The sequence below is a fragment of the Sebastes fasciatus genome, chromosome 17, assembly GCF_043250625.1.
Source record: "Sebastes fasciatus isolate fSebFas1 chromosome 17, fSebFas1.pri, whole genome shotgun sequence".
Lineage (NCBI taxonomy): Eukaryota > Metazoa > Chordata > Actinopteri > Perciformes > Sebastidae > Sebastes > Sebastes fasciatus.
The window spans coordinates 9,252,275-9,277,082 of NC_133811.1; the positions used below are offsets into that span (position 1 = coordinate 9,252,275).

The following is a 24,808-nucleotide window of genomic DNA, read 5'->3' on the forward strand; positions in this document are numbered from 1 at the left end:
TGCAGCAACACACACACAAATTACGTCCGGTTTAAATTTCGCTTTGGGCACTTGGCTGCAAAATGGCGCAACAATGGGAGGTACTCTGGCTCCGCTCGCTGCTCCCAGCGGTGACGTTTTTAAGGACAAAATGCAACATGCGCCGCGTTATTTCACCATCCAAGTGTGAATATGTGTTTTTGCCACTTCTCCGATTGTGGATATTCTCACGTGACAGAAAACGTGTCATTTTGTGGTTTGTGCGCGAGCAGGTTTACATGCGTATTCGTGGATGTGCGTGTGAGTAAGTTTGGTTGAGCTGTGGACAAAAGGGTTGAACTGAGAGTGCAGGGGCCGGCCGACCTTTCCTGGACGTCATCCTTCTGTTTTTTGTTTTTTTAAAGTGGTTCTCATGTTGGAGCGATAGAATAATGTGAACAGGACCTTTTAAGAGTGGACGTGACAAAGCACCTGGTTATGGAGGTAAATGTAGCCTCCGATCTGTCACATTCTCCCTTTTCTCTGCGGATTCAAATCCCAGATTGTGGCTCAGGATGCGTCACGCCTTCTGAGACTGTCTCCAGCCTTTTTAAAAAATCATGACCTTCACTGCTCTTATTTACATTATTCTCATCAATATCCCCATGTGTTTCCAGATAGTGAAGGTATGGAGCGAGGATGGGGCCGGTAAAGTGGTGGAGATCCCGGCAGACATGACGGCCAGAGATGTGTGTCAGCTGCTGGTCTACAAGAGCCACTGTGTGGACGACAACGCCTGGACACTGGTGGAGCACCACCCCATTCTTGGCCTTGGTAAGGATGTGTGTATGTATACTGTATATGGCGAGAGTGTGTGTGCACCCAGGCATGGATTTGGCACACTCTTGTGTCTATATTCATGCTCCTTTTGGCAGGATTAGATTTTTAGCGGTTAAACAGCAGTCGGACTTCCAGGACAGCTAACCACCATTAATATGAGCCAAAATGTGTTACATTATCAGTTATATTTTCCAAAAGGAGTATTTATTTTCTCTCTTTTTTTGTAAAAGACTGTGTCTTTCTGTAGCAAACTGTGATACATACCAGGAAAATATGGTATGAAGATTTAAATCAGCCTTTAGGAAGCGTATAAAAGCCAATCTGAGAGTTTACCTTCCACTGCATCCCAGTATGTTTGGCTGTAGTGGGATTTTAGGGGTGTATGTCTTTTCTGCAGGTGTGTTTGAGTCTTGTATGTGTGCGTCTGTGTCTATGCCCCTTTTGTGTGTCTCTGCATGGTTGGGGATACTCTCTTGTGTGTACCCTCAGTGTGTATGTTCACTTGAGCATGGCACGAGTGCTTGTATGCCTTCTATACGGCTCGGGGAGGGAGGTGTGTTGGTCGTAGGATTAAGCATTTTCCATGTTCTGCTCACATGCCCGTTCCCTCGCAATAGTTTGCTCATGAAAAAAAGAAAAAGAAAAAGAAAAACACAAGACTCTTAACTTTTGCCGTGTCTCCGTTTGAAGCTGTATTTATTTCTTTATTTATTTTTTTTCTCTCTGGGTCTGTCTTTGTCCTCGATGAGGCTTTCCTACTCCCGAGTCGTATTTTTAGAGTCAAAGGATCGCTTTGTGCTTTGCTGCTTGATCTGGAAAAAAGTGCACTGGAGAGATGGAATGTGAGGTGAGGAGAGGGAGGGAGGGAAAAAGAGAGAGAGAGAGAGAGAGAGAGAGAGAGAGATGAAGGGAGAGAGAAAGAAAGACAGAGAGGGAGAGATTGAAAGGGAGGGGGGAGGCCTGGACTAAAGCGTCATACCAGAGCTGCACGGAGCCAATTGCGTTTCTCCGTCGGACGAGCCCCTAGCCTTACCGGCCAATCAATCTTTCCTTAAACCTCCACAGGAAATTCCCCCGCTTGCAGCCAGCGTGTGCACACACTCTCAGAAAGAGCTCGGACATTTCCACCCCTTAACTGCAGCCAGAATACTTTATAGCAAGAAAAAGTGACTACAGTTTCACCAATATATATATATATATATATATATATATGAGTGTGTGTGTATTTTTTTTTGTCTTAATAAAACAAGACTTTGTGAGTTAATCTGGAGAATTAGTGCTAAATCCTGGTTGTTATCATTTCATGTGTGTGTGTGTGTGTGTGTCCGTTCAGAACTGGAACATCCTGTCACTATCTATTTCTAAGCGGCCTCACTCTGAGATCATATGCCCTCAACTCCAAGAAAGAGGAGAACACACACACACACGCACACACACGCACACACACACACACACACACACACACACACACACACACACACACACACACACACACACACACACACACACATAGAGAAAGTAATTGTGCCTCTGTGGTGCACAGTGAGCAGGTTAGGCCTGTGTGAGCTCTTAATGTGTGGTTGTGTGTTTGTCTGTGGCTTGTACTTTGCTTATGGCTTCGCTGCTCTCAGCAATCAGCCTAAATACATGACATCATCTTCCTGCAATGCCCTCACCACCACCTCCTCCTCCTCCTCCTACTCCCTCTCCATCTCATACCACTTCTCCTCTCCACCTTCACCTCCTCCCTCCCTGTCTCACAGTGCTTCTTCTTTTCACAGCCCCTCCTCATTTAACCTCTTACTTCCTTGCTCATCTTTTAGTAACAGGCTTTTTTTTTTCTTGCTGTGTCATTGTATACAGAAACAGTAAAACTAGTGATGTGTTGGTGCTTAATTTCAATCAAACATGCAGTATATAAGGCGAACACCGCTAACTCAGTGGGCAACCTCCGGGTCTGAAAAGTGAAGCCATTGCTGAAGTGCCTTAAACTTGCGTTCTTTCTAACAGCCAGCAGGGGGCGACTCCTCTGGTTGCAAAAAGAAGTCTGATTGTATAGAAGTCTATGAGAAAATGAGCCTACTTCTCACTTGATTTATTACCTCAGTAAACATTGTAAACATGAGTTTATGGTCTCAATCGCTAGTTTCAAGTCTTCTTCAATACAGCATGATGTTCATTTAGTAAATTATGGTCCCATTTAGAGTCAAATAGAGCATAAAGCAGGGGATGCTTTAGGGCGTGGCTACCTTGTGATTGACAGATCGCTACCACACCGTTGCCCGTGTTTTGGACTTACATTTTGAACCCTTTCACAGTGTGTTTTCAGTTCATGAAAGATAATTCTAACTTTTTTGGTCGCCTGAAAACATTGTATTCAGAGTTCGGTTGTACTTAGCTCCAACCTCTTGTGTCACTTCTGGTTGCAAGAAACCAAGATGGCGACGGCCAAAATGCCGAACTCGAGGCCTCAAAACTGCAGTCCACAAACCAATGGGTGACGTCACGGTGACTACGTCCACTTCTTATACACAGTCTTTGCGCTAACTATGACTTTTACCATGAATTCACATCATGGAGCTTTATGAGAATAAGAAAGGGTGGTGAAGTCTATTTTCTCTGTTTCCCGTTTATACCAACTTCCACTGAAACATACCCAGATTTTTTTTTAAAAGTACTATATAATGTTCTAGCACATCAAAAGGTTGTTGTGTTTCCTGCTGCTAGAGGACACGGTTCAAAGCAGTTTACCGTAAACAAGGTCCTCTGGTGACAAGGACATCTCAGAATATGCTTTCAATGTTAAAAAGAGAAGAGAAACGTGAAGAGAGAGAGAGAGAGAGGAAATGCATGCAAAAGAGATGCTTGTTCTGCTGCAGATCAACCCTAAAAAAGAGAGAGAGCAATGAACAGCGAAACTATAGTTAGTGTCAATTAGATCGTTAAAATGCTTTCTTGGTTGAGTGAATGATTTTTACCAAATGAGCCCTAAAGCAGTGTACACCGATTTTAAAATCTGTGTTTGCTCTCCAGTTACATCCCTGAGGACAGCATATGCCAGTTGAGGTGACTAACACTGTCCTTCTGTGTCCTCATACAGAGAGATGTCTGGAGGACCACGAGCTGGTGGTTCAGGTTCAAGCCTCCATGAGCAGCGACAGTAAATTCCTCTTCAGGAAGAACTATGCCAAATATGAATTCTTCAGGAACCCCCTGGTGAGTCTCTTGCATCCCTGAAAAGTCATTTCTGCTGCTTTGGCTTCGGTTTAGCATGCATCCCCACACACCCACACACACAGCTGGGGCTCAGACGATTTTCTAGCCGTTATATTTTTGGATTGGATTTGCTGAAAAGCAAAGACTTCATGCTGACATCCAAAACCTTTACATTTGGTTGCTTTTAGTGAAAAATGACTCGGCGTTTCGAGCAGAGTATTTTATGATTTAATTTTTCTAATGCCATACTTCTTTACTTTTCCCGGTAGAGTCCTGTTTTTCATTGCCCTCTCCCGGTTCCCTCCCAGGGTCACAATTCTTCCGTATTTCTCCCGATTTATGGCAATTTTTCACACCTTTTTGTCCTTTTCACTATCTCAACCTGTCTCTGGCACTGTACGGCGTGAATAAACCCTGCTGTTTCCACCCTGACAACAATACAGCTACACCTCTACACCCCCAGACTCCCACTTTGGTTTAGAAATTCTCCCTATTTTTGAGGTCTCAAGGTTGGCAAGTCTGCTAAGGGCATCATGTAACATCATGAATGACAATAAATGGCAATGCTAACTTAGTTCATTGGCAGTGGCAATGTCATTAGTTTGGCAAGTAAACTGCCTGGATGACGATGTATTTTTGAAGCCCAACCCGGAAGTTCGCATCGCACTGGTTCCCTCGATGTGTCTGTATTGAGGTCCCGCCCACACACCCGCCCGAGCCAATCACGAGCCAAGCATGGCCACAGCTTGTTAGTGTGAGCCACCTAGCTGCTACATTAGCACCCACGGTAGCTGTTTGGCTAGAAATACAACAACAACTAAGCATAATATCTCTATAACTACATGTATGATCACATGTTCTAATACACAGACTCGTTGCGGTTATGGAAAGTTCAAGTTACATCTCCTATATCGTACAATTCCTGAGCCTCCGGCTGCGTGACTACTGTCAATCACAGCTGTCAATCACGACGTCTCACCCCCCTTTTTATAGCATCAAATAACTAATTAAAACCAAACTTATCAGAAAAATTACCACTTGAACATACATCAGCATGATAAGAACTACATGAAATGACAGAAACCATCTTTGGGAAAAGATTATTTGACGTGCACCTTGATTTTTGAGTTTGGCACATGTCCCATCCGCTCACATGGAGGGGGCGGGACTTATGACCTATACTGCAGCCAGCCACCAGGGGGAGATTGATATATTTTGGCTTCACTTTTGGGGAGTCGTCATGTCGTCCATCTTTATATTCAGTTTGTACCAAATTTCATGGCAATCCATCCAATAGTTTTTTGTTTCTTCAGTCTGGTCCAAAGTTGTAGACAGACTTACCGACATTCCTAAGAGCCACGATGCTAGCATGGCTGAAACCATGAAGTGTAGTATACCGACCAATTCTGCCAATAATACTATACAATTTTTCTCTTATCCCATATCAGTCTAATTTTATACACAATGCAATCTCTGAGTATGTTTGGTGGCTTTACCCATTACTGTCTTCTTCCTGGTGATGTCGAAGCTGAAGCTCATTCTACTTTCTGCACTCATTCGAAGTCTGCTTGGGGCGCGAGCTAAAATGTAAAGCTGTTCATCATTTTAAGGACACAGACCTGCCTCTGACAGCCGCTTTGCGTGGCATCTTTTGCTGCTGATGTGGACTCAGCATGGGGCTCTGCTGTTGCGTGCTGGCCGGGTATACGGTGACATTATTGCCGTGGTGATTTAGGTGTGTGTCAGAGCCAGCAGGTGACCTCAGCTCTGTGGTAATGAGCACAGTAAAACACCAGAGTGCTGGCCGCGGCCTGTCAATCACGCTAAGAGTAGCGCTGCTGGCTAAAGGGGATTACATCAGCGGGTGAGATCATACTGCATCTACTCCCAGGCTGGAGTGCTCTCTCTCTCTCTCTCTCTCTCTCTCTCTCTCTCTCTCTCTCTCTCTCTCTCTCTCTCTCTCTCTATCTACCTCTCTCGCCCCCACCACTTTGTCTCTGAGTCCTTGTGCTCATCAGACACACACACACACACACAGAGAAAGAGAGATGTATTCTGCATAGAGAAACACTACCCCACTCTGAGCTCGCATATGCACTAAGTGGTTTCTAGTGCCTCTCTCTCTCTCTTTCTTTCTCTCTCACTCATTGTCGTTCTCTGTGTGTTTTTCCATCCAGAACTTTTTTCCAGAGCAGATGGTGGCTTGGTGTCAGGAGTCTGATGGCTCAATCCCTCAGTCACAGCTCTTACAGGTGAGGCGATGACTCAGTGAAGGGACACATACGTCTTGAATAGCACACATGTAAGAACTTGATTCACTACCTAATCCTTCATTTAAACACTAATTTAATCCTAAATCTCATTATAATCCTAAACCTAAACGGGCTGTTTTTCATATACCGTTTGTAGCTATACCTACAAAAATAGTAATTGTGAATCAGGAAGTATAAAGAGCGACAAACGCCACATAGGGAGGAGGTCGGAGTGGATGTTTGGATTAAAAACCCCGGACTTTTGCCCTGTTCGTACCCCGTGTGAAACCAGAAGTCAACGTGGATTTATTGGTCACGTAACTTCCGTACTTAAATTATGCCACTTCTGGAGTTATTTAAACCCAAATCACGATCTTTTCCTAAACCTAGCTAAGTAGTTTTAGTCACATAACTTCCGTACTTAAATTATGCCACTTCCAGAGTTATTTTAACCCAAATCGCGATCTTTTCCTAAACCTAACCAAGTAGTTTTTAAGTCACGTAACCTCCATTCTTACGCCACTTCCAGAGATATTTTAACCCAAACCACATTTTTTCCCTAAACCTAACCAAGTAGATTTTGTCACATAACTTTCATACTTAAGTGGCGTCACTTCCGGAGTTATTCTAACCCAAACCGCCATCTTTTCCTAACCATGACTAAGTAGGGTTTGCCACGTAACTTCCGTACTTAAGTTATGCCACTTCCAGAGTTATTTTAACCCAAAGCGTGAACTTTTCCTAAACCCTACCAAGTAGTTTTTGTCATGTAACTTCCGTACTTAAGTGGCAGCACTTCTGGTGGAAATTGACACTCGCGTCACATGTTGCTGGATATTCGTAGGAAAATGCACAAAAAATTAGGAATAACTTTTCGTAAGAAATCTTATGAACCGTTGTATGAGGATACGTTGACCTAAATCCTACCTCTAAAGTAGCCACCCTGGAAAAAAGGAGTGAAAGCAGGAAATGCTCTTATTCAGGAGGATTTTTATCTTTGTGAGGACATCTGGTAGTCAAAAAATATGCATGCACACATACAGTTCCTGAAATTTGCTAATTACATGCAGCAGTGTTGCTACCGCCAGATTTTTAGGAATATAGACAAAATCCTGCCTCATTAGTCACTGCGATCTCTAAACACAATCATTTTTTAATCAGTTATGAACATGTAGTTTCCAGTGTGAAGCACAAACCTGTGTGTTATGTACATTCAGTTCTGCAGCAGTGTTCCCAATAGATGCCGTTTGTGTGTTTTTGCAGAACTTTCTGAACTCTAGCAGCTGTCCAGAGATCCAGGGCTATCTGTACGTGAAGGAGCCGGGACGCAGGTCCTGGAAGAAACTCTACACGTTCCTGCGACGCTCCGGGCTCTACTACTCTACTAAAGGAACATCCAAGGTAATGAGTTACTGATGTCTTAATTCTGAAAGGAGAAATAGATGATTATGGTTTAATTTTTCAGTTGACACATTTCATGATTGACAAACTTTCTTAGTGTAAAATAGTTGAGTTGCAAATGTTCAAGTTTTCTTACTTACGGTTGCAACATTACAGTTTTGATATGTCATTAATAAAACCAAACTTCCTGTATTTTATTGAACCAAACTTAGGCTATAAACAAATTACACCACGGTCGCATAAGCGCGTGTATACACAACAAGGCTGTAAAGGCGGACGAGTTGGCGTGATGACGTTTAGTAGTCTCATTTAGCCACTTGTTAGCAACCACCTTTTTTAAGACCTATAAAAGCTTCAAAATTCACGAGTGGGGTATTTATTGATGTATTTCATATTGTAGAAAAAAAAATCTCTTCAGCTTGTGTTAACCACAGACATATTTCAGGAATCTAATTAAAACCCCATTCAAAAAATTTCAAGACGAGTGAACCGGAAGTGCTAAAATGCGGACTCATTTCTGGGTTTTAGGACTCATTCTTGTAGCACTCTATTGGCATAAATGGAATATAATATTAATAAGTATGTTTTCTTCAGTGTATAATCACCTGAAAATAAGAGCCCATATGTAGCCCAGAACGGACAAACCAAACACTTGCCCTAGAGAGAGCCTTTTGCGTTTTTGCCTCGGCCACCGTAGTTCTCCTACAGGCTTGGCACCACGGGAGAAGTTCAATAATGTCTCAGTTGGTTGCAATCTGCAACCTCAACACTAGATGCCGCCAGATCGTACACACTACACCTTTTTAAAGCAGTCTATAAGTCTTTTCTTTAAGTTGTTGCTGATATCCCTTTACCTCTGCCTCCCCACAACTAAACAGGAGCCCCGACACCTGCAGCTGCTGTCAGATCTGGATGACAGCAACGTCTTCACCATCATCGCGGGCAGAAAACTCCACAACGCTCCCACGGATTACCAGTTCTGCATCAAGGTAACACACAAGAAAACACTGCAACCTAAGTAACTCAGTTAATCCATTGCTGGAGATTGGCATTCATCTGCCAGGTTGGATGGGATCATTTTCCAGCACAAATTAGTGATTAGAGATTCTTTATTTTAAGGCATAATGATTCCCTCAAACCCCATAAAAGAAGAGAAACTGTATCATATAGTTACGTGATCACCTCTTATTAACAGATGCACCTGCTTCCCCTCTTCATATATATTATATCTTGTGTGTCTCTGAGGACAGAAGGGTTAAAACCGCCCAGCGGGGGTTCAAACACACACTCAGCACTGTGTGTCCCACTCCAGGAGTAATCTGTGATGGGTCACCTGCTGATCTGGGATAAGCCCACTGGGATAAGCCAGGATGGTACAGGGAATCTGGCCCACCTAACACCCTTACCTCTCTCTTACACACACACACACACACACACACACACACACACACACACACACACACACACACACACACACACCAGACGACCGGCGTGTCAGATGCTGTCAGCGGGGGTGACAGTGCAGGATTGGGTAAGGGATTTTACTTGGCGGCTGGGGGTGGCTGGATTGTTGCTATGGTGACATGAATTAATTTACCGGTAGGGGTTGCATCTAAGGAGCAGTGTGTCTAACGTCCTTGTTACTGATGGAGGGGAAAGGAGACAGTCTGTGCTGCGATGCTGGTATGGTCCTTACTAGTAGGACTTTAATACCTTATATTGTTTTTTTTTGCATAGATTAAATGCTGGAGGGCACAATAAAATGTAATTTATTGACTGTTAGAGGTGTCATATGGTACCTGGAAAAATAAATGACAAGCAGGTCTTACAAATAATTTCCTTGTCTGACTTTAGAAAAAAAAACTGCTCTGTTTTAATATTCTATTTAATTATATTCATATTATTTAATTATTTTTTTATTCTGTTTTATTTACTCTTTTGTAAATGTGCCTTAAATACACAGTATGTACTCTGTATCTATCGTGTGCGGGGGGTGGGACCGCTGGGATATGCGGAAGTGCTATAAATATATATATATATATATTTTTTTTATTCATTAATTAAAAAATATATATTATATTTTTATTTATTATTTTTATTTATTTATTTATATTTTATTATTATTATTATTATTATTATTATTATTATTATTATTATTATTAATATTATTATTACCTTTTTTCTCTAGTTTGTTTTTCAATTTACAGTTACTATCTGTTATATATACATTGTATTTTATATGTTGTGGTTTAGGTTGTTGTAGTCTTTTTTTCTTAAGGAAACAATAAAAAGTATGATTTAAAAAAAAAAAAATGCTCATATGAGGATGTTTAAAATGGGCTTCAAGGTCCAACTGATGCATTTGGAGAATGTTGCGCTAACGAGGTCCAGACATTTTCTCTTTATCGTTATTAGGGCATTCTCATCTAGACCTTTTTATTCTTTAATGTAGTTTTATGTAAATGAATAAAGCTATATTTTTTCATTTAAGATATTCCATTATTTGCATGTAAACCCATTAGAAAAACAAATTTTAAAAGTAAGAATGGTGCAGCTTGAAAACACGTTTTTGCACGTTATACCAAGCAGAAATAACACATTCTTGGCGCTGTAGTCTCGCCCTGCCATGTCACAGGATTGAAAACTGAATTACCAGAAACCAGTCGGTGGACTCAAGTCACATGACTTGGACTTGAGTCACAAATTTGATGACTTTAGACTCCTTTTGACTTAAAAATACTTGATACCCCAAGCCCAAAGATTGAAAATGATATTTAATATGTGTGTGCACGAAGACGATCGACTGCCCGGTACCGGAGTAGTGTCAGAGATTTCGGGTTTATTTACTTTTTGAGATATCCTTTATTGATTGTTTGGGAAGAGGAGTTACTCGTGGTGAAATAAATGAACTGAACAAACTGAATTTCTATCTTCTGTTGTTTATTGGTGAATCCCTAAAAAGGGGTGTTTTTGTGTTGAGTTCTGGACTCTTTATTTTTGGTGAATATTATTGGGATTTGCATTTGATTATCTTAAACTTAATTCCCCAGATCCATTTTGTTTTAACCAATATTAAATCAAGTTTCAGGAGAAAACCATGAAGAACTGACGTTACATTATGTCCCTCTGTGTCTACTGTTTTGTTTACAGCCCAGCAAAGTGAGGGGTGACTGTAAGGAGCTAAAGATGCTGTGTGCTGAGGACGAACAGAGCCGGACCTGCTGGATGACTGCCTTCAGACTGCTCAAAGTACTTCCTTTACTTTCATATGTTGTTATTGTAGTTAAATCCAAGGGGTTGTATTACTGTATAGTTCACAGTATGGCTGTGTATTGGCAAGCATCTAGCGATAAGCTACATATCATGATATAGGGGTTACGATTCAATATATTGCGATTTTTTTTAAATCTAATTTTAGGAAAACTGATATAATAAAAAGAACACACCACCATATGCATCAAATCTGAGTAAAAAAAGTTAATTTTTTTAATGCAATCAGAACAGTGGAATCTGCATTTATTACAGTCGACAGAAACAAAATAATACCCATCAAAAACCGTCTTGGTCTTTCCATTGTTCCAACAATTTGGTCAAAATAAAGCCTAAATTCATCGAGTCAGATCTTCGTTAGTGATTATCGCATTGTATTTTTACTTGAAATGCACATCCCTACTACATTTCTGCAACCTGAGCCACTGTCTGCCACAAATCTTTGCATGTAAACTGTTAATTACATTTTGTCAGCTCTTGGAATCACGAGTTGATGTCGTCTTTTCTCTTGTGTCCTCACAGCATGGGATAGTACTGTATCAGAGCTACAACGTTCCCCAGCAGAGGAAGTCTAACCTCTCGCCTTTCTCGGCCCCTGTGGTGAGTATCTGCTCTCTGACATCACCTTCTTACAACGTCACTCTAAAGGCCCAGACACACCAAGCCGTCATCAAAGAACTGGCAGCGATGAAGGCCGACTGTTGCGTCGCCTCACGTCGCCTTTTGTCTTGGTTGACAGGTTGCATTTGAACGCAACGCAAAGACTACAGTCGACGGCCAGTTAGCACGTACGTTCTGCGCCTGCGTGAGATGAAATAACTCTCCACACCAGCAGGCGGCGGTAGTCTGTATTCATCATTCAAAAAGGGAAACCAGAAGACCGAGATCGGCGAATATACACACCGTTGTTAATATACCCGACGGTGCGGGATATGCCGCAAAAAAACGTCCGACGGCCGACCGTCAGCTTGGTGTGTCAGGGCCTTAATACCCCAACTCAGCCAAGACCGATCCACATTGATCCATTAATTAGCTGATGGCGAATCACCACCTCGCTCTTCTCAAGAGGAAACACTATGGGTTGGATCACTTTTCTGTTTTGCATAAGAATGATTTGTTAAATCAACATCTTATCCCAGAGTTATTTAAAAGTGAACGTTTACATAATGCTCAGACACACATGCAGTGTTATAATATTGCACACACAGCAAACAGAAACCCGTGTACTTATATGTTGTGTTACACCAAGACTAATCACCTCACAACAGGAGGTGTTTTACGTTGTCTTGTCTTTTGTCTAGGGCTGCAACTAACGATTATTTCATTATCGATTGATCTGTCAATTATTTTCTCAATTAATCGATTAGTTGTTTGGTCTATAAAATGTCAGAAAATGATGAAAAATGGCGATCAGTGTTTCCCAAAGCCCAAGATGACGTCCTCAAATGTCTTGTTTTGTCCACAACTCAAAGATATTCAGTTAAATGTCATAGAGGAGTAAAGAAAACAGAAAATATTCACATTTAAGAAGCTGGAATCAGAGAATTTATTCTTAAAAAAATTACTCAAACAGATTAATTGATTATCAAAATAGATGGCGATTCATTTAATAGTTGATTAATTGTTGCAGCTCTAGTTTTTAACATCAGTGTACACTATATATCATGCAAATTATGATAATGATCGTTCAGAACGAAGCGCAGTTGTTCAATTGACTTTATTTTCAGACTTTAGTAATTCATTCGAAGAAGATCTGAATCCTTTGAGCAGGAGAAGCTTGTGCTTTTCCTCAGAGGGGCATTTTGTGGATTGACTGAAGTGGGTCTGTGTGCAGACAGGATTTGTCATGCCCCAGTGAGTGTGTCTGGCTTGTTTGACCTCTGACCCTTTACTACCCCCCACCCCACCCATCACCACCCCTACACCGTGCTCCTTGTGTACCCCCTCCCCCGACTCCCCACCTACCCCCTTCCCAACTCTGCCACGTCTCCTAACAGCGGAGTGTATCTGAGAATTCCCTGGTCGCCATGGACTTCTCCGGGCGGACCGGTCGTGTCATCGACAACCCCGTCGAGGCCCAGAGCGCTGCCCTGGAGGAGGGACAGACCTGGAGGGTAAGGAGCTTGGGAAATAGCAGAAATCCGAAGACACACATGAACAGCTTCAGTTGTTTGATGTGATTAACACAAAAGATAGTTTCCTCCAGTGTTTAAAAATGCCATTTTATCGACCTTGGTTCAGTTTGTATCAGACAAACTAATCCTTCCATACTGTTGTCACAAGTCATTCGATAGCAGAGCTTTTTCTTTCACAAACATCTTTGACCAACATCGTTGTGCAAGAACCTTTTTTTTCCATTTTGGACTAATTTGTCTTTCCCTGCATCACTTTTCTTAGTAAATTCAAGTGTGCAGCAGCTCCACTTATCTGTTGCTGAGATCACAGCTCCGAGGAAGCTAAAGCAGAAAGCAGCTGCTCACTCCATTTTTTTGGTTGTGGGCAACAGCAATGCGTTACAATTAGGGCTGTCTATCGATTAAAATATTGAATCGCACATTAATCGCACATTTTTAATCTGTTCAAAATGTACCTTAAAGGGAGATTTGTCAAGTATTTAATACTTTTATCAACACGGAAGTGGACAAATATGCTGCTTTATGCAAATGTATTTATATATTTATTATTGGAAATCAATTAACAACACAAAACAATGACAAATATTGTCCAGAAACCCTCACAGGTTTATTTTTAGCCTCCTTCGCGACAAGCTAGTATGACGTGGTTGGTATCAATGGATTCCTTAGGTCTTCTTATTTCTTATGATACTGGTATCTTCACTTTAGCTCTAGAGCTGAGCCCGCTACAAACTAAAAATCTTAAGTTGCACTAATGCGTTAAAGAAATTAGTGGCGTTAAAACAAATTTGTTCTAATAGCTCTAATTACGATGTTTGTTTATTGTACTACAAAATCTAATTCTTTGTGTTTGGTTTTAGGGCTGTATGTGATTATTTGGTTATTTGTTTGTTGGGTAGACATTCGGTTTTCAATTTTGGGATTCAGATATTAATTTGTTTGTTGTTGTTTTTTTTTATCCCTCTGGGATTACAAACATGTATAAAACACACCAAACATTTTAGAAAATGCCTCTTATTCAATAACAAATATAAACAACAATACTGTAGAATAACAGAATCCTTAAAAATAAATGCCTTAAACTAAACCTAAAGACGCGGTGCAGCGCTATGCCCTCCGTAAACACACATCACATAGCACAATGGTTTTAAGACAAAAAATGAAGATTTTTATTTTCATTATTGTATTTATTATAAAATAAATAAATAAATGGTCCTTGATTTTGTTGGCTTAAAAGTGTTTTGTCAGTTTATCTACAATTTACACTTTTATTGACAGATAAGTTGAGATGAGAAAGAGAGTTACAGAGAGAGTTTTTTTTATTAAATTGTTTTTTATTTAGAGGGCAACCAGCACCCACTAGAAGGTGGCGCCCAAGGCGACCGCCTATGTGGCCTATGCCTTAAGCCAGTCTTTGGGACAGCCCTAATTTGGGTTGAAATGACTGCTTCAGTGTATTTCAGTATGCCATGAAGGAAGGTCAAGGCTTGAAGCTGGGAGGCTGATCTGATATAATTTTGTTGTATATGTTGTTATCTTGTGGTAAATGTAGCACACTTTCTTCCCCATAGAAACGGAGCCAGCGTATGAATGTCCTGGGCAGTCCCAGCCCCCTGCACCCATCCTCTCTGAGCACAGGTACTCTCACTTCAGACCACTAACAAATACATCCATCACCTTATACGGACAGTCGTAGTGTCTATTTGGGTGTTTAGTTTTGCTTGCCTAGGGCTGGTGGTAGATACACTGATTCATAGATGTCTTTCTTGCAGTGATCCACAGGACACAGATATGGTTTCATGGTCGCATCATGAGAGAGGAAGCCCACAAAATGATCATTCAACAAGGCCAAGTAGACGGGTAAGAACAACTATATGAGTGTGAAAAGGTTTAGAGGCTCGTTTAGGAAGTTTTGGTTTGATGTGATGTTATCTCATGCTAAATGTTGCTCATGTAAAATGCAGCAGAAAGCTTCTGGAAAGTGAAGTAAAAAATATGAAAAATAGAGACATCACTGCTGCCAAGACAAGCTTAAATCTCTAAAATGTTGGTGTCTAAAAACAGCTCTTTGACTTGACAGTCGCGGCATTTTAGCCTTTACCCAGTGGATTAAGATAAGATTCACAGCTCCCTCAGCTCATGATCGTCAAGCATTTGAAATGTTAATAGTATAAAACCCACCAGCAGTGATATATTTCATGATGCAGTTTAACCATTTCTCTCTGATGTTGTGTGTGTCAGGTTATTCCTGTTGCGGGACAGTCAGAGTAATCCCAAGGCGTTCGTGCTCACCTTGTGCCACCACCAGAAGATCAAGCACTTCCAGATCCTACCGGTCAGTCACACGACACAACACGGTCACATTACACTGCATTCAAATATATGTCATGCTCTCTTGTAAAATCCACTGAAGTACTTCACGCTGCTTTACTCTCTTAGAATATTACACAACTCAAAATTGTGCTGTCAGTAATATTACCAATTTGTACATTTCATGCTGTAGCTCAATTAATGCAGTCGTAGCCTCAAAACACAGCTGCAAAAGAACAGTCAAAGACACATATCTGTCACTGCAAATTTAAAGCAGGTCCACCTTTTCTAAATGTTCTGAGAATTTATTTTGTTACAGTACAGAAATCAACTTGAATTGGCTTAAAGGGCCAGTTCACCCATATTATAACAGAGTAGGGTTGTCCATGTAGGGTGACCAGGTGTCCCACTTTACGAGGAACTGCACAGCATTTTTATCCCTGGTCCCATGTCCCTCATATCGATACAATTTCCCACATTTTCATTGGCTCTAGTTTTCAAAAGTCAAACCGGTGCAAGACAGCCGCTTTTTTGAAGCGACACAGTTCATGTGAGTCTCACAAGAAACGTGCGGCTCAAAGGAAGATGTGCCGATCTATGGATGCATTTGGGCAAAGCATAGAGATGCTATAAGATTAGAATAGAAATGTTTATTATTTAAGTTAAATAGACATTATGTCAAAATTGTAGACTACCTCTCAGCCTTGGTAACGTGTCCCACATTGTCCCACACAAACATACTCTTTGTCCCACATTTGGTTTGTTGGGATCTGGTCACCCTATGTCCACGACCAAAGAAATTCTCAGACGACTAACACTATAATACGATTTTGTCGACTAATCGATTTGCTGATTTAATCGACAGATCTGTAAAACTGAGTTTCTCCACAAAGAATCACACAAAAGCACCACTTTAAATGTTGTGTTTACCAGAGATGTGCTCATAAGTTTCTTGGAAAAGAGTCATTCAGCATGAATAAAGCTTAAAAAATGACTAATCAACTAAAGAAATCTTAGTCGACTAAGACCAAAACGACCGATCAGTTGACAAATCGACTGCGACAGAAACATACTTTTTCACTTGCCACTAGTGGTGAGGTATCTGGCCATGCAGGCAGATTTGATCTGATGATGGTGCTAGATGAAAAGTCATTGGATCAACAAACTCAGTAGGATTCATCCTCAGGTGATGATGAATGTCTGTGCAAAATTTCATATCAATCCATCCAATAATTGTTGTGATATTTCAGCCTGGACCAAAGTGGTGGACCGACTAACAGGCCGACACTCCTTTCCATATATTTGCTCTATGTGTTTTTCTTTCAGTAGCTCACAGTGCTTAAAGTACACATGTGTTATTGTCATGTGATGGTTAACTGTCCTCTCTCCTCCCTCTGGCTCTGGTCTAAAGTGTGAGGAGGACGGTCAGGTGTTCTTCAGCCTCGACGACGGCGCCACCAAGTTCACCGATTTGATCCACCTGGTGGAGTTTTACCAGCTCAACAGAGGAGTGCTGCCCTGCAAGCTCAAACACCCCTGCACCGCCGTGGCCTTGTGACACTCCACACCCCCGACACCTCCAACCCCCTTTTTTGCACACCACCCACCCTCCCCCATCTTCCCCTCCCTCACCAGCGCAATGAGGTTGAGGAGATAGAGAAAAAGTTACGTTTTGGGGATATGAACAACTCAACAGGAGCCGGCATTGGAGGGTTTGATTTCCCCCAATGCGCCAGTGCTTCTCTCCGCCTTACCGCTGTTTGGATGTTTGAATGGGAACCGTTTGGACAGTTCAAGCGTTGTGCAGATTGTGGACCCAGCAGTCGCCCAACTCCTGTGATGTTGTCATGGAGACAAGAGATAAGATTGTGAAAACACAAGACAGCTAAAGTCTGTCCAAGCAGGAGTGCTGCAGGTCTCCCGGATGGATCCCCCTCCCCCAACTTCCCTCACCCTCCAGGCCTGATAAGCTGTGGTGCCCGCCCCACCCCCGCCCCTTCGCCACCGAGGTGGGCGGGGAGCGCCACCCTCTGACTTCCTCATCGATAATCAGGGATGGACGGGAACCTCTCTGGGTCTTATCAAACTCGATCCAGGAGCTTTCTCAACCTGTGCAGTCCAGTCTGGATAAGCTGACACCCTGCCCCCACACCCTCCCCCAAACACCTGGTGCAACCCCGATCCCGCCTTTTCCTCCTCCACAGAAGCTCAGAGAAAAGTCTTGAGAGAAGTAGCTAAAGGCAAGATAAGCAGAGCAGTGGCGAGGGTTTGCTGAAAGGACAGAGGAATGTTTTATCAGGAAGGCTGTAACAAGCCTCTCTTGTAGAGTTGATTACTTGATGTCATTTTAATGCTGTTTTATTACTGTTGATTCAATGCAGAACTAGTTTTGCACTCCCGGGCGGACAGACGACAGCTGTTCTCTCGAGCTAAATGAAGCTGCCTGCTCTCCGTTCGTCCTCCTCCTCCTCCTCCACTCCGCCCCTTCTGAAAAAGCATGCATGTGAATTTCCACCAGTTCTGATTGGATTACAGTGGCGTGGGAGCAAAGTGAGTTAGGGCTGATTATGCAGTGCCTTTCAGGAAGGTTTGGGGACATCTTTGACCTCCGTGTGGCTTGCACCAACATGACCATGCTTTGGTTAAAAAAACGAATGTGCGTCTCAAGACCATGAGGAAGAGGAGGAAGACTGTTAAATAGACTCCTGAAAAGTGTCCAATCCCCAAGCTTCTACCATTTTTTTATTTTTTTTTAAATGGAAAGGGTTAAATCTGTTGGTGAATTTGTCTTTGAATGTCATTTTCTTTTCCTAAGTCTGTTCTGAGCTCACTGCTTGCACATTTTAATTTGATATTGATGGGTTGGAGCCGTCATGTTCGGATTCTGACCACTGTTCCCTCACTCCAGAAAAGACAAATCAACAAAAGCACTCCCATAATGTTTTTTTTATTTTTTATTTTTTATTTTGTTTCGTTTGTTTTAATATGGAATTGATCAAATGACTTGAAATGTGAACTCAGTCGATTGTGCGTCAACGCACAGTGGGATGAGATTCACTCGCCTTAAATGAAAATTGTGAGCCTTGTGTATGAAATCGAAGCTATATTATAATGCACATACAGTAACATATTTCAGATTTCAAAGAGGATGGAGGAACATCAAGAGTGTTAAAGATTATGCTAAATGAATAGTTTAACATTTTTGGAAAATATTCTTTTTCACTTTCTTGCCGAGAGTTAGATGGGACGATCGATACCACTCTCATGACTTTACGCTGGATATGAAGCTATAGAGTGCTCCAGGGATGGCATTTTTTTTGTAGGCCAACCAGGAAGTTAGCATCGCCCTGGTTCCCTTGACAAAAAGCCAATGGGATTTTTCAATTGGGTTTCGGATTATTGCAGAAAATAAGCTCTGTGGCAAACAAACGTTTATGATACTTACACGTTTTGTTCAGCAAGATAATCTTCACAAATTAACGCCACTTTTATGTTTTTTTTAAATTGAAATGCAATCGGCAGAAGTAAAAAGCTAACGTTAGGCTATAAACGAACTACAGCACGGTGGCATGACCGCGAATATACACAATGAGACTGTAAAGGCGGACGAGTAGTCTCATTTAGCCACTTGTTAGCAACCGCCTTTTTTAAGACATATAAAGGCTTCAAAATTCACGAGTGGGGTATTTATTGATGTATTTTATGTCGTTAAAATCTCTTAAGCTTAACCACAGGACTTATTTCAGGCATCTAACTAAAAACCCATTAAAAAAAAACCATTGACTTCGATACGAGGGAACCGGAAGTGCTAAAATACTAACTCATTTCTGAGTTATAGGAAATAAGTCTTTGACTTTATTGTGTTATCCTTGACATTTTTTAAATATGTGTGACCTGTCATAAGCTAAACTAAACTAAACTAAAGACGTGGCAGTGGTATCAATCCACTCATCTAAATCTTTGCAAGAAAGCAAATAAGTATTTGTCTTATTTCTGCTAAAATGTAACATCACGTCCAGATATTTCCAGCACTTGCAATGGGAGCCAGCTAGCATCAGTGGTGAACATCAGGTTGTGGTGTCAGTCCTTCACAATCAAACAGTAAGGACATCTTTCTTGCAACAATCGTACAAGGAGAAATTCATGATAATAGAGGCAGAGGGAGCCATTTCCACACCAGCAGTAGCCTCAGTAGACCAGAATGCCTTGTAGCCATCAGGTGTGTTGTCAGTAAGGGACTATTACAAGTGTTCATTCATTATTTCAGAGCTGAAATGATTCATTGATTAGGCAACAGAAAATTAATTGGCAACTATTTGAATAATTAATAATGTCTTTTAAGCAAATATTTCAAATATGAGCATTTGTTGCTTTTCCTGGTCTTACATTATAGTAAACTGAATATCTTTGGGTTTCAGACTGTTGGTCAGACAAAAAAAAGCAATTTGAAGACATCACCTTGGTATCTAAGATATTGTGATGGACAATTTTTCACAATTTTCTGACATTTTCTAGACCACAAACGATTCATTGATTAATTAAAGGGGACCTATTATGCTTTTGTTGTTTTCCCCCTTTCCTGTAGTGGGTTATATTGTTTTTTTGTGCATCTAAAAGGTCTGCAAAGTTACAAAGTCCACGCCAAAGAGAGATGCTCTCCCCCACAAAAACACTGCTCCTGAACTGCCTGAAACGCCTTGATTGAAGTCCCGCCTTTTCTTCCGTAATGTGGTGATGTCACCAAGTAACACATTTGCATAATAATACCTGCCTAGAGGCTAGTTTGGCATGCCCTCAAACACAGCTAGTTAGAGCGGAGCTGGAGCGGTGTCCAAAGAGTTTGGTTCGGTTGACCAATCACAACAGAGGGGGCCAGCTGACCAATCAGAGTAGACTGGGCTTTTTGGGAGGGTGGGGAAGGAGCTCAAACAGAGCGTTTCAGACAGAGGGTGAAAAAAGGTGCTGCAGTTGAGAAAAGTAAAGTGTTTTTTGAAGATAAAAGCATGTAAACATGTTCTAGTAAAAACCCCAAATACAAGTATGCACCTTAAAATAAGCATAATAGGTCCTCTTTAAGAAAATCGACAAATTTAGCTAGTTGTGGCCTTAAATAATTTGGCTAGCTAGCTCAATTTCTGTGGCTATAGGCCAATATTTCATTGAAAACAGCATGGTCATGCCTATTTCTGATGGTTGTTAGAAATTCGGGGAGATGAAGTGAAAACGTTGGTCCATCAATAAAGTAGAATATGACACTTAATCACTAAATAAATAAACAAAGTCCCTCCCCTTCCATTGAAAATATGAACGGTAGTGAACGCAGAGAGACACATTTTTTTGATCCCGATTGAATTACGCCATGAATTATACATATTATATCATATATAATGATGTTTGTCAATTTAAAACATAACTTTGCAAGTCAAGACAGTTTGTCGTAGGTTTGTCGTAGTATCATTTAGTTTTGTGTGATACCGCTCAGTGAACCACATCTCTCGTCTCGCACAATAAATGTCACCAACACATAGCTAACTTAGCTATGACCACGCACAAATGTTACGTTATCTTACTTGATGTGTTTCATCCAGCAACTCCTGGTCTTTTTATCAGCCAGGAAGCGAAAGAGCAATCAGACCCGTTGCTCATGTGAGTACATCCCAGTAGGAAACACACAGGCATCGTAGCTTCAGAGAGAAAAACGTCACTTGTGTGACTTTTGGGTGTGTAGTCTTTCTAATTACGTATTTTCACAGTCTTCTACTTCAGCAGTTTTACAACAAACTGAGACTTACTTGACTTGCAAAATTTTGTTTTAAATTGACAAACGTCATATGTGTGATTCATGGCGCAATTCAAACGGTATCAAAAAATGTCTCGCCGTTGACTACCATTCATATTTTTTTTCCGAAATAAGGTCCCATGGTGGTCAACCGGAAGGGGCGGGACTTCGCCTCTCTATTTTGTGTAGGATTTGTCGAACTTTGGCGCCCCCTAGTGGTATTACTGAAAAACAGCTATTTCCACATTCTATATTAACATCAGAATGGCATACGTAGTGACTTTAACATGCAATCTGAGTGGATTTTCTCTCTCTAAATTTGTCCCTGAGTGCCCTGTGGTCATCCAAAAGACTAGACAGGACCATATCTATCGGGAATAAAAAAAACAGCAGGCTAGAGAAGACATTTTCCTGCCCTCTCCTGCTGTCGTGTGACCAGCGAATGAAAATCCCCAAAGGCATATGACATAACACCTGCTTAGCCTCACCTTCACCTCCTCTCCATCCTGTGCCAGACTCGCAGTGAGCAGGGTTAGCACGAGGCCACCGGACTCCCTGCCGGGCTAACTGAACTCTCTCCAAGTACTGTTGACTCGCAAGCCACTGCCACAACCAGTCGACCAATCACGTGACTTGAATGACTCACCAGCTCTGCGCTCCACCAATCAGGCCTTTTTTTCTAGTCAGCCAGGGCAGACTCTCTCCAGGGAATTGGATGATGCTTGAACCCCCCCAGCCCCCCTTTTCCACCTGTGTCCAGCCTGTAAGCTATGACCCCGTGGTGAATATGTGTGTGTGTATGTGTGTGTGTGTGGATGGCCAGACTGTTATATTCACTATTCAGGATTGCTAAATCTGCTGGTTATCATAACTTGCCTTTTAGATGAGGAAGGTTGCTTGTCGGTTGGGTAAAGTCGAGCTAAGAGCCGTGGATTTAGAGGAGACAGGAGTGTTTGTCTGGAGGTCTCCCAGCGTTCCCAGTCGTCAGTTGAGGTTCCTTCCTTGTCTGTCAGAGAGGGACGCGATTAAGCCACATCGCCATTGGTCAGCGGGGACGAACCACCGTCCTCTCCTCCATTTTTAATCACTGTGCTACAATGCAATCCTATACACAAGCCCAAGTATATGAATATACCAGTATACAGTATCATTTGTTTTCTAAGTATGTGAAGCTATGGAAGACGTAGATCTAACACTGTACCTAGGTCACAGATCACTATATATGGGGCGTTATGCTTTTGCTCATAACTCCGTGTAAAATGAAGAATGATTTATTTAGTCCTTTTTATTTCCATTATTTGTGTGTATATTGACATTATTGTGTATTTTCTTTGGTTTGCCACAAAATGACCTTTTATATATATATATACATACATATATATATAAAAAGAATATACCACAATATATACAGTATTAAATTAAGCTGTTTTTTTTATTATTTTAAGAGATCAAACTGGATTTTTGGCGCGTGTCAAATTTCTGAACATCAGTTGTTTGTATAAGCTGACAGGCTGACAGTCTTCAACTCAGCCAACATCCGATTCTGATGCCATTTAGTTTTGAATCTTTTGAATATCCCCTCTTAACACACTACACACCAGTGGTTTTTCACCGAGAGCACACACACTCACAACGCTTAACCCTTGGGGATATTCTTAGCAGCTTTTGTACACCTTTCATCACAAGTAGTGCAATTATACGCTGTAGCTCAAGAGGGTCGTGCATTTCATTATGTATTATCCATTTACTCTGATTTTAAGGTGCATAACAAAGTTTTTTTAATTCTTTTTCTTAACTATTCTTGCATCTGGTGCCTCTTGTTTGTGAACAGTATCAAGTCCTTAGTTGCCATCCGTCCACTCACTGCGTTCACAGCTGTGACTGTGAAACCTACTGGAACTTAATCCTAATATCAGGTCGCATACCAGTCCCATCGACAGTGGTGACTCACGGTGTAGGTGCAGGTGAAACTGACTCTGTGTTGGTTGTGTTTTATTTTTTGGGTTGAAGTCATCATAAGCTGAAGTCAAATAGACATTTCAGGGAAAGAAAAAACAAAAAGAGCAAATAAACCGTCATGATTTTTTTTCAGATAACCCCACTGTGCTTTGCTTCATTCTGTCTGTACGGCTCCTGGATCTACATTGTATCCTGTTCAGGTATTTTTGTACAAATAAGGGACTGATATATTCTCTGTTTATTGGAAATTAGAATAAAAAACAACATTGCTATAAACCAAAAATGGCTGGCCTGGTGCTGTGTTATTCTCCCCCTCCCTCAAACTTCAAAATGAGTTTGAACATCTTCCTGTTCGGAGGGTACGGTGTACTGTCACTTGTCTTGTGCAATCTTGACTGTCTTGAACTTTTGCTAACACAACTCCATTACATTTTTGACCATTTTTGCTTGGCCACTAATGAAATGAGGCCTGTGAGTAAATTGACTGATATGCTTTAATGATTAACAGACCTTTTCAAACTCGACAACACAAACATTCAAAATAGGCTCCTGTTACAAGGGTTGCGTCCGGAAATGTATACTAATATGCTATTTAGTTCGCTGACGCAGTATGTGAGATACTCAAGTATGTCTGAAGCCTTAGTATAGTGCGCAAATTGCGTACTATTTCCGGTAAAATATTACAGTTTGCAACGCTGGACACTATGACGGCATTAATACCCCACAATGCAATGTGGTAGTGACAACAACGTTCATAATGGATGTTGACGGACAGCTCTGTAATATCAATAACGCTTCAATTTAACTGTATGAATAAGATTTCCCTTTGCTATGCGTAATATATATTTTAAATGAGTTCAGACTTTAATTCTTACAAACCGTTGTTTTCGTCACATGAGGTTGATGCCGACTTGCCCTTACTGATGACATGCAACGCCGTTCTGTGTTCATCATGGAACATGATCCAATTATTGTCATACAGATGTTATCAAATTAAAGTGAATAGATTGTATTTAGGATCAAATATACCCTTGTCCAGTCTAGAAAACAGTAGACATGTTGTAAATTGTTGTATATTTATACATATACAGTATATACAACATAGAAGTATTATTTTTTTTACCCTTATTAGCAGCTATAATCCCATAATTTATTATATCTTCAACTGTGCAATACTGACTTAACAGTAAAATAATTTAGTGCAATAATTCAGATGTGCAATAATATGGTTTACTCCGGCATTAACACTGCATTTATTTATGCAGGACATTTAAACTAATATTCGTATTTATTTATTTATTTATGCTATTCTTGCATTTGTACACAATTAATGATATATCCTATTTTTTTATCATTATTATTTGCAATGTTATACATGTTTCGTATAGTGTTTTCTAATGATTTATCTATGTTTATATATATATATATATATATATATATATATTCTGGCTCTGTTTGCATTTTACCCACGTGGCACAGCATCTGAAACTTCATTAATGAGGCCTATTTAAATCTCCCAAGAGATTTTTTCTACATATCACTCGGTTTTGTTGTTTCACACAGATTTCAGGTAACAACATTTGGAATATATATATATATATATATATATATACTGTATATAGCAGCAATTCCGTTGAAAAGGTCACGTGACGTGCTGCACTAGCTGTGACGTCAAACGCTCCTCTCCA

The 24,808-nt window shown here is 41.0% G+C and overlaps 1 protein-coding gene across 3 annotated transcripts in view; it reads left to right on the top strand.

The window, feature by feature from the left end:
- LOC141755003 (growth factor receptor-bound protein 10-like) overlaps positions 1 to 23,403 on the top strand; it is a 64,092-nt gene extending 40,689 nt beyond the window's left edge. For 2 of the 3 annotated variants that reach the window (XM_074614544.1, XM_074614545.1), the window contains 12 exons: positions 636 to 792; positions 3,899 to 4,014; positions 6,192 to 6,266; positions 7,530 to 7,667; positions 8,546 to 8,656; positions 10,818 to 10,916; positions 11,460 to 11,537; positions 12,935 to 13,051; positions 14,644 to 14,710; positions 14,845 to 14,932; positions 15,314 to 15,407; positions 16,794 to 23,403. In XM_074614544.1, the coding sequence (XP_074470645.1) occupies positions 636 to 792; positions 3,899 to 4,014; positions 6,192 to 6,266; positions 7,530 to 7,667; positions 8,546 to 8,656; positions 10,818 to 10,916; positions 11,460 to 11,537; positions 12,935 to 13,051; positions 14,644 to 14,710; positions 14,845 to 14,932; positions 15,314 to 15,407; positions 16,794 to 16,940 (1,287 nt within the window). In that variant the 3' untranslated portion in view covers positions 16,941 to 23,403. Of the gene's footprint in view, positions 1 to 383; positions 463 to 635; positions 793 to 3,898; positions 4,015 to 6,191; positions 6,267 to 7,529; positions 7,668 to 8,545; positions 8,657 to 10,817; positions 10,917 to 11,459; positions 11,538 to 12,934; positions 13,052 to 14,643; positions 14,711 to 14,844; positions 14,933 to 15,313; positions 15,408 to 16,793 lie in introns of all 3 variants that reach the window. The other variant, XM_074614546.1, reaches the window with a different exon arrangement.
- Positions 23,404 to 24,808: the final 1,405 nt, after the last annotated feature.